The 10,175-nt window shown below is 37.5% G+C and overlaps 1 protein-coding gene across 1 annotated transcript; it reads left to right on the plus strand.

Moving 5' to 3' along the window:
- The first annotated feature begins 7,157 nt into the window (after positions 1-7,157).
- On the plus strand, positions 7,158-8,050 carry LOC148028634 (uncharacterized). Its single transcript, XM_087688582.1, has one exon. It carries the CDS (start codon positions 7,269-7,271, stop codon positions 7,899-7,901), a length of 633 nt encoding a protein of 210 aa, XP_087544708.1. The 5' UTR covers positions 7,158-7,268; the 3' UTR covers positions 7,902-8,050.
- Positions 8,051-10,175: the final 2,125 nt, after the last annotated feature.

The following is a 10,175-nucleotide window of genomic DNA, read 5'->3' on the forward strand; positions in this document are numbered from 1 at the left end:
GCTTGCATCTGTATTACTTGTAGAGGTATTGCTAAACATTTTAGCAGATCAACGATCAGAGTGATAAGAAAGTGAGCACAAAGAAGAGAATGGCGAAAGAGAATGGAGAAAGAGTGTGTGAAAAGAAGACGCGGGAGTAGACAGACCACGATATAGGTGGACATTTCTTGAAAATACAAATTCTCTCAAGTTCTAAGTCAAAAATGACCAAAAAGGCGACCGTGACATAAACTAAAGATGAGGGACAATTGATGGTTGAGCTCTTCAATGAATTCAATATTCTCTCATTAATCATGTCTGAGCAACCAAATTTGACGTTTTCATTCTTCCAAAATCTCAACTAATTAGCAACTTAGTCATTCCTTACCAGTGCATTTTTTGAAGTGTTTTTGGACCTAATGCAGTTAAGAGCAGGGATATCACAACCATGAAGAATCCCTTGGGTTTAATATGGATGTGTACTCTCCCACAGGGTGCAACAAACTCAGTGGTACACATGATAAATTCTATGAATATGGTATACAGGGATTGTATACCACAATTGGCAATGCTCTTCTTCGATGATGTTCCAATCAAAGGGTGTGCAGTGGATGAAAAGAATGAAGAGATGGATGCTCATGGGTACAAATAGTTTGTTGCAAATCATATGGCTTGTGAAAGAATTTTAACATGTATAGAAGATGTGCATTTAACTCTTTTTGGACAAAAGTTAGTCTTTGGAGTTGAAGAGGTTTTGATTGTTGGGTATATATATGAGCCCTATGGCGAAGACCATCACTAGTGAAAATAGATGGGATTGATAGAATCCAATATGTATGCACAAATATATCTTAGGTGCATAGATTCTTAGGTGCATGTGTATTCTATTTGATATGGATCACTCACTTTGCACATGTAACTAATGCTCTATATCAGCTCTTGAGGAAAGGTCAAGGGTTTTATTGGGAAATAAAGCATTAGAAAGCAATGAAGAAATTGAAGCGGCTCTTTAAATCTACTTTTACATTGAGAAAGGTTGATTATTCACCTGGGAAGCTTGTCATTATTACTATTGATATGAGCCCAATCAGGATTGGATGGGCAATTGGGTAAGATGATGAGGAAGGGCAACGATATGCAATTCGGTTTGGTGCTAAAGTATTGATTGAACGATAGAGAAGGTATCCACATGTAAAACAAGAATTATGTGGAATTGTGACAACCCTTACATGTGACAAGGAGTATTTTATGGGTGTTTGTGTAGTCATTGAGACAGATTATTTGTTGATATTGGGTATGATTACTAGTTTTTCTACCTCAGGCATCGCTATGATCTAGTGGATTACATACATCAAATCTTTGAACCCTGAATTTCAGCATATTGCAGGAAGAGATAATCTAGTTTGGCAGATATGTTATATCAGGCATGCTATGAGAATGAAGATGGAATGATGGATGAGGAGAAAAAAGATGACTTTCTTGCACTGAAAATGATGTTTTGATTGGTGAAACTGAATTGGCAGCCATTGTAACTACAGGTACAACTATCGTGAATACAATGACAACATTAAATGTAGTAAATACAACATCTAGTTTATCAAGTACAAGTGCCATAAGAGTGAATTTAGCAATGCAAGGAGTTGCTACAACACTAATAGAAGCTTGGACAGCAAAGAGAAAACACTTTAGATGATATACATATTGTGTAGAAATATTTCTGAAAGACAAATATGCTGGAGAGTGGTTGAGAATTGGTCAATACCTTAGCACATTAACAAAGAGAGATAAGTGGTCAGATGAGGAGTTTAAGAAGATCGAGAGGAAATCCTATGGGTTTTTCTTGAAAGATGGGTACTTATGGAAACATGCTAAGAAGAAACTTGGTATGCCATTGTGAGTTCTGGGTGACAAAGCTTCATAAGTAAACATTATGCAGGAGTTTCATGAAAGCTTATGGGCTAGCCATAGAGGTGTTTGGGGTACTCTTGCAAAGATCATGTCAAATGTATTCATATGTTAGATATCAGGATGGATTGCAGCCCACATATCCCTTGTCTCTTCATTTTAAGTGGGTAGTGGATTTAGTCACAATGCCTATAGGTCTTTTTGGAAAATGAGATATCTTATACTTGCCCATGAAGACTTGACTAATCAAGTGGAAGGGAGAGCTCTATGTACCAAGACAATAAATGTAGTGTGTATTTTTCTCTTAGAAGAGATCTTTTGTTGATATGGCTATGTGGGAAAAATTACAACAAATAGAGGTGAACTGGATGTAGCTAAAGCCCATGATTTCTTTACACAATTGGGGATAAAGCTTGCTTTAGTTTATAAACTTAAAGGAAATTTCAAAAGTGAAAGAGTTCACTCACCTATTGTGAAGGCATTGGCAAAAGCATATGGAGAGAAGGTAAAACAGTGGCCACAATTGCTCCCTTATGCTTTGTGGGCTAATAGAATAACTTAGAGTGCTATTATAGGATATATACTTACTGAATTGATGTACGGTAAAAAACATATCATACCGTTAGAAGAGATGACAATCATATGGAGTGTTCTACCTTGGGAAGTGGAGCTAAATCGAGAGGAGTTGTTGGCCTAACATATTAGATAGTTGAAAAGGAAATTAAAAGACATAGAGGCAGCAGTTGCAAAGTTAAAGGTAGCAACGATACAGAACAAGACACGATTTAACAAAAGACATAGATTGAGCCCAATAACCATACAAGATGGGGATTGGGTGTTGATTTATGACAATAGTTTGAAAAACTAGTATAGTGTCATGCGTAAAGTCTCCAAATGATGGTTCGGACTCTATGTGGTAAGACAGATGCTTGATAATGCTATTTATGAAGAAGAATTTTGATGATTATCAATATTCCCTTGAGAAGTGCGTTGAAATAAGAACCGTTCCTAAAATTTTCAGATGGATCTCGATCATATTCAAAAAACATTAAATGAATTGGATGGGATAGCCATAAAAATTCCAGTAGCAGGGAAAAGAATCTAACTGTTTTACCAGAACTAGATGAAAATAGTGGCCATGATACAAGGGCTAGCCAGAAAGATATGGAAGATGAAGAAGCAAAGGATATGGTTGTAGAGGATGAGGAGGATTGAGAATCTAGTGAGTGACAATTAGGACTTTGGCACATACTGAAGGATGTGCATATTCAGAGGGGATGGATGCCGTGTCGCTTACATGGACACAGTGTGAAAAACCCTAGAGTGCATCATCATCTGGGTTTCTTATTATTAATTAGAGAGTCAATGCCATATTAGTCATTAGTTTAGTATCCATATTACATATAGTTTTAAAATACAAGATTTTTGGATAATTTTAGCCTATTTTTGATATTTTGGATATTATTTCTTATAAATATCCTAAAAAGATATTAAAAGCTTCTAGAATAGGGTGACAGACAAAAAATCAAGTTGCTTTTCAACCAATTTGGAAGATACCATGCAAAAAGAGGGGCTTCCGAATTTGTGTAGCGCACGATCGTAGGTTTCAAGCAGCAAATAGCACTCTGGGGACTAGAAGGAAGAAGAAGGAGCAATTTGGGAGAATTCTGAGTAGGTGTCCTAGAGTCTTGTCCTTCTTTTGGAGCCAACAAAACCATCAGATTTGCCGTCCAACTAGGTCCTCAAGTGTGGGACAACATTCTAAGATTACTTAGAATTCGATGGAGCTCCTAGTTGCGCATGCATGACCACACAATCATTGCATGACTAGATAGCCATGCCCCTTAGGAAAAGCACAAGTGAGAAATGGGTACAATAGAGCTCCTCAAGTCTCAACAACATCAGTGGCTTGCACCTGTCATAACCCCTTCAGCATTAGCCATTGCCTCTTCCTCACTCTTCAAGATAACTCCAAGTATCTCAGTTACTTTTACCTCACCACCCATATCTTTTTTGCCACACCATACCATCCACCCTTGTAATTTTCCTCATTAGACATCTTAGAGCCTTTCAGCGATAGCACTATCTATTTGGTAAAAGCACCATGGGATTGGAACTCATCTAGGAGGGGGGATAGAAAAATGCCCCATAAGTTTTGAAAAATAAATAATTGTTATAATACTTGGTGCCATTATTTTTACGAGAGCAGGGCTTCCTCTATTGCAAATTGTACTTAACAGTACTTACAATCCCATGTCTAGTTTATTTTTCCATCAAGCCTAGAGTTTAATTGCATGTAAATAAAGTTATGATGCTGAAAGGACCACAAAAGGGGTAGGGTGCCCGAGGGGGATGAGAAAACTCTAACCTTAATTTTCTTATATTTAAAGGGTGAGAAAGAATAGAACAAGCTATTCATGTATGTGCAAATTTTGAATTCTTTCCTTCTTACTTTTTTTAGTTTTGATAGAGGAAGAGAGTTGAGAGAGAGAGAGAGAGAGAGAGAGAGAGAGAGAGAGAGAGAGAGAGAGAGAGAGAGAGAGAGAGAGAGAGAGAGAGAGAGAATAGTGAGGGATTGCACAAGTGAAGGTTCCTTCTTCTTCCTCTTGAGCACTCTCTCATATATATAAGCTCATTCTTCCTAAAAATCTTGTAATTAGTTCTCTTTTTGTGTTTGACAAAAATAATCTAAATGGGGATGGATTGTGATGAGTATTGATAAATTTGATAAATATACAGGGGGTCACACTTACACAAGTACATAAGATGTAAAAGAGATTATTTTTAGATTGTCATTCAATAATAATATAAGTCTCTTTATCTTCCCCAAGTTCTCTTGCACCTTTTATGGCTTTCTATCATTTCTCACTCCTCTTTCTTTCTTCTCTCTCTTTTTCTATTCTTCTCCCTCCTCTTTCTCTCTCCTAAATCTTTTTTCTCGATCCTCTCCATGTCATCTCCTTACATAAAAAATCTTGCATGACAATTCAAATGCAACCAAGAAACCATTAAGAACAAAGCGAGTAAATACAAAATTGAACCAAAAGAAGTGAAAAGTCTATGAACTTTCCTCGAAGAATGGCATTGAAGAATGAGCAAAGAGAGGAAACTTTTTATGAGTGTTGGTATGATTACTTGTAACAACATCGACACATCCATCAATAAGTTCTTTAAATTTGTGTCAATATATATCGACGAAACTACATCAATACACATTGACAGTTACATCGATGCTTATAGCAACGATAAATGTTTTTTGCCAAAGCTGTCAAAATCTAGAATTGGGATAACCTTCATTTGTTGGAGTGCCAATGTCACAATAAGAACTATTCACAATCCATACTTGTACCATTTGCCAAAATTTATCCACCTCTAAATTGGTACAAGAGTTGTGCAATAAATTTTTTTTTATGCTAAAGTATTGTGACTTTAAAGATTCAAAATATCATTACAATCTTGTGGAAATTGCATGGATCATAAGTGTGCAACTTGCTAACACTAATTGCAATAAAGAACCCATAATTGTGGCTTTTTGTAATAAAAGCCCATAATATATCAATACAATCTTGTGGAAATCACATAGATCATACGTGTGCAACATGTTGTCACTAATTGTAATATAAACCCATAATTGTGGCTTTTTGTATACTTTCAAATATATTCATTTCTCGTTGAATATATCATATCAACAAGTATGCTTTCAAGGACTATAGGCAACACAAGATTGTAGTTAAAAATTTTATTATGATGCTTTTGGATTCTTGAAAGTATGTTTCTTGAGGCCCATTACTGTGCATGTTTTGAGAAAAGTTAGTTCAATTAGACATTTTCGTGTATAACTTTTCTAATAAAATGTCAAATGCTCTAAAACTTTCATAAAAGTATTGTAATATGCATGATACATATCCATCTGGGTGTTATATGTATTGAAGGAAGAGAGAATCAACTTTTTGAAGTACTTGAAGATAGGTGTGCAACGATAAAATATAGTATCAAATTTATGTCTTTCTTTATGATGCAATTGTTTTATTTCAACCAAAGGTATAAAAATATGCCACCCATTCTTTTATCACAGTTGTGTATAATCAATTGCATAACTTTTTCGATAACACATGTGGAAGCTATTATCAAATTATGTTTTAGCCACTTTTGTGGCTTTCGATCTTTTTTCTTTTGACTTCCTAATAAGATTGTTGTTAAGTTATTAAAGTTGCCCTTAATTACTTAGGTAGTTTCACAATTGTGACAAATCAACCCATTTTGAACTATTTCCTTGCTTGCCACCAAGGGCTTTGAAGATGGCCATGGTCTTTTGTTTATGTGCATTTTAAGAATGAAGCTTTACATAATTACAAACTGCGCTCATTTTGGAGAAGTTTCTCTAACCATGCCCTTCTAGCTCAAGATGATGGAGGAAATAACAGGCATCTCCTTGGGGCCTTTTCATACTAGGAGTTTTGCAATGACAAAACTATTATGTTTATCTTTCTCACTGAAAGTTTCCAATTTTTCTAGAAACAAGTGTGTTTGAGGAAACCGTTGCCCAACTGATCTTTTGCTCTGAACCTACACAGAAACGCTAAGAGAGAAACAATCTCTCACACATGGACCCCAAATTTTCTAGGGGAAGTTTGAAGGGGCATTCTCAAACTCCTTGTGAGAGGTTGCTCTTAGACATAGTTTACTTGAGATGGGCCTCTAAGAAATTCAAGTGAGGTAGAACTCCATGGTCCACGGTGGCTGGAGAAAGGTACTAAACGGCTAGGTTATTTGTTCTAGAGTTGTAGCATGCATGTGCAGATATATAACAGCCCCAATCATTAATCAGTAAAGTAACCATGAAATTTTCATAACGGCGAAAAAGGCGGCAAAGATAAAAGATGATGCCGTAAAGTATGGATGACCTTTGCCAACTTAGAGAAAGGCTGCTTCGCTCCATCCTGAAAGTGAAGGGTAGTACGTTGCTGAAGTGAACTAGTTGAGCTTGACAGCACGCACGTTTGCGAGGAAAATCCTTATGTTAATCTGATTTCGGTTCTGGAGCATGAGACTGAACACTTGTTGAGTCGATCTAGTCGAAGCAATGCGTTTATAAATATGTTACTAGCTCACGACCTGCTGCGTGCACGTTGTGATGCCAGCTCGTGACGAGGATCGTGATCATCATATAACAACAGTGAGCAAAAAGGAAGTAGATCTCTTCTGATTTGTTCAAGCGCGTTGAGAAGCGCGCCGGAACGGTGGGATGGCTATAAAAGGAGTGCGCATGAATGTATATGATAGAGTGTCAGTAACAGAAGATATCTATTATCCTCTCTCTCTCTCTCTCTCTCTCTCTCTCTCTCTCTGATCTCCATTCTCGTCGGAGAGCAGGTCCGGCAGTAATGGCGATGAGCTGCAGTGGACCGAGGCACGTGCCAATTATCATCTGCATGAGCCTACTGTCTTTCCTTTCTGCGGGGCCACGTATCGCGGCGCAGCTGTCCGTCGTCTCCGGGATCTTGAACGGGGCGCTGGCACCGTCGAATGATGGGGGCTGCAACACGCCAGTGAACCTGGAGTATTACCTGCAGCAGGGGTTCGGGGTGAACGAGTTCCTGATTGTGCCCGCGGCGCAGCAGGCAGCCCCGGGCACGACGACGGGGTTCGGGCAGGAGGTGGCGTACGAGTTCGTGATGACGGAGACGGAGGCCGCCGACTCCTCCGTCATGGGGTACGTCCGCGGAACGGCCATCGCCGTCAACAACACCACCCCCGCCACCACCTTCTTCGTGAGCAACGTCGTCCACTACGACTACGGGGGCGTATCCGGCAACCTCTACCAGCAGGGCGAGGCCATCTTCACCAACCCGTCGTGGGAATTCGCCATCGTGGGCGGCACCGGCTCCTTCCGGTTCGCCCGCGGCTACAACGTCGGCAGTTCGGTCTCCTTCACCGTCACGTCCGACACCACCAACCACGTCGTCACCCACTACAACGCTACCTTCTGCATTTGCCCCTGCCGTTCGAATTCCTAGTACCAACCCCGACTACGCACTTTATCCGTTACATGCACATCCAAAGAGGACTTCAGATTTATCTATCTCTTTTCTCATTTTTCTACTTTCTTTAGATTAATTGTATTTTGAAATTAAATATAATAATAATATTTCGTCTCTCTTGTTTAGCTTCTCTAGCAGAGTCTCTTTCATTTAGCTTTCCTAGCATGCATTACTACATTAGTGTGCGCTTAAGTTTAACTTTTCTAGGCTTTCTCTTTAAAATTGTTTGTATGTCATCACTTTAAGCTTTCCCTTTTTAAAAAGTTTATATGTTATTGTCCGTTGTGCAAAGCTAGAGCTATCATTCCGGAGTGTTTCGAGTCTCAGTCGATTTTGTTTCGAGTGAATTCGTCGTCATTACGTTGTGGAGCTGCTATTGGATCATCTTTCCTTGTGGAACCGTTCGTGGAGCTCTCATTGGAGCTTTCCAAGTCCACCACATTAGTTTAGCCATTCAAGCCGTTTGAGCTGATGCTCTGTTTCATTGAATCCATTTAGTCCGTTGAGTTGAGTCCATTTTGCTATTTGATTGCATTTGTTTACATTTTCTCATGTTCATTCAAGTTCGATTGCATTCGATTGCACATGTTCGTTCAAGTTCATTGCATTCAATTAACGTATGTATTAGTTTAACATTTGAATGTTTGTATTCGATTATAGTACAATATTAATTAGTGTATGTATTATTTTGATTATTAGTATGTATTAGTTCAATAATTGAGTATAGCATTAATTAATGTATCCATAGTTTGATTATTAAGTATAATATTCATTAATGATAAATCAATTAGTATAATTGATCGTAGTTCAATTGGATAAGATTCAATTACTTGGGCTATTTTGATCAAATTAAATTAGATTACTTAAGCATAAAGTTTGATTAAATTCATAATAATTAAATAATTAGTTAGAATATTTAATTGATTTATTTTTACATAAGTATAATTGAATGTGCTTTGATTAGGTTAGATTAGATTAGTTATGTTATTTAAATTAGATTACTTCATCATTAAGTTTATGTCCAATAATTACTTTGTTTAGTTAATTATGCAATTTAATAAATAGTAATTAGATATTCAATAATTACTTCTTTTAATTGATTTTTTGATTTATTAATTAACTTAATTACTATTAAAGTTTATAGGAGCTATAGCAATGGCACTTTATCCCTGCCTCTCACCTTAAATCTCCACTTTTATTTAGATTTAGCATTAGGATATTCTTCTTTATCTGTTGATAGCTCTCTAGTCTCAAATAGTTCAAGTTTTGTACTAGGCAGAGATTGGAAACTACTTTTGATTTAGCTCCATCTTTTGTTTTAGTGTTGAACTTTTTGTTTATCTCCCAGTCTTTTAGTCCTTTTGTTAGCTTTTTCTAATATAGAAAACTTGTAATTCCTTACTATCTAGCATAATTGTCCTGTTTCATCCTAAATATGAAGTCAATTGCAACATGTTGCTGGAGGCTCTTCGATTTGGGAGTTGCTTGGCAACATATACTACCACTACAAGATATAGACCTTATACCGACGTTTAAAGCGACGAAAATACAAACAACAAAATTTGCCCCCGTCGTCGCAAAAAGCGTCGTTATTGACGACGCCATAGAAACGTCGCTATTGGCGTCGCTATATGCGTCGCATATAGCGACGCAACCAGTGAATTTGCGACGCACATAGCGACGCAAGTAGTAAATTTGCGACGCAAATAGCGACGGTAACAGGGAAAAAAAATTTGTGACAAAATAGTTTCTGCACTACTGCATATAAAGCGCTTGCAAACATAAAGAATGTATACTGAAATCATAAAACTGATACATGAAATAAATACATGATCGCATAAAATGCGATTGGTACAATCATGAAAGGATATCACTAATACATAGAAAATGTCTACATAGATCAGGCGACTAAAGACTAAAGGTGTGTGGCTACAAATCCTCGTCTCCCGAAAGCTCGTCCCGCCGCAAAGGAGCATCGAACAGATTCTACAGAAAAAGAAACAACACATCAATCCACCATACAATAATGCATTCAAATATCTCATGGTAACTACGGACAAGAAAGATGAGTGACTTACAGGCCGCCGCGTCTATACAATCGGTCGATCAATGCATTGAGACCATGCCTCTCTTCATATCGAGTCTCAAGGCCTTGCGGATCACGATTTATAATGGAGTGCTGCAAAGAAAACAAAATGCTAACTATTAGAAACATGATTGTCAGTACAAAGAATATTTCAAAAAAACAAA

The sequence above is a fragment of the Lygodium microphyllum genome, chromosome 11 (genome assembly GCF_053477565.2).
Source record: "Lygodium microphyllum isolate KBCC chromosome 11, Lygodium_microphyllum_v1.1.10, whole genome shotgun sequence".
Taxonomy (NCBI): Eukaryota; Viridiplantae; Streptophyta; class Polypodiopsida; order Schizaeales; family Lygodiaceae; genus Lygodium; species Lygodium microphyllum.

Coding starts and splice junctions, on each gene's coding strand:
- LOC148028634 (XM_087688582.1), top strand. CDS start 7,269: ATGGCGATGAGCTGCAGTGGACCGAGGCACGTGCCAATTATCATCTGC.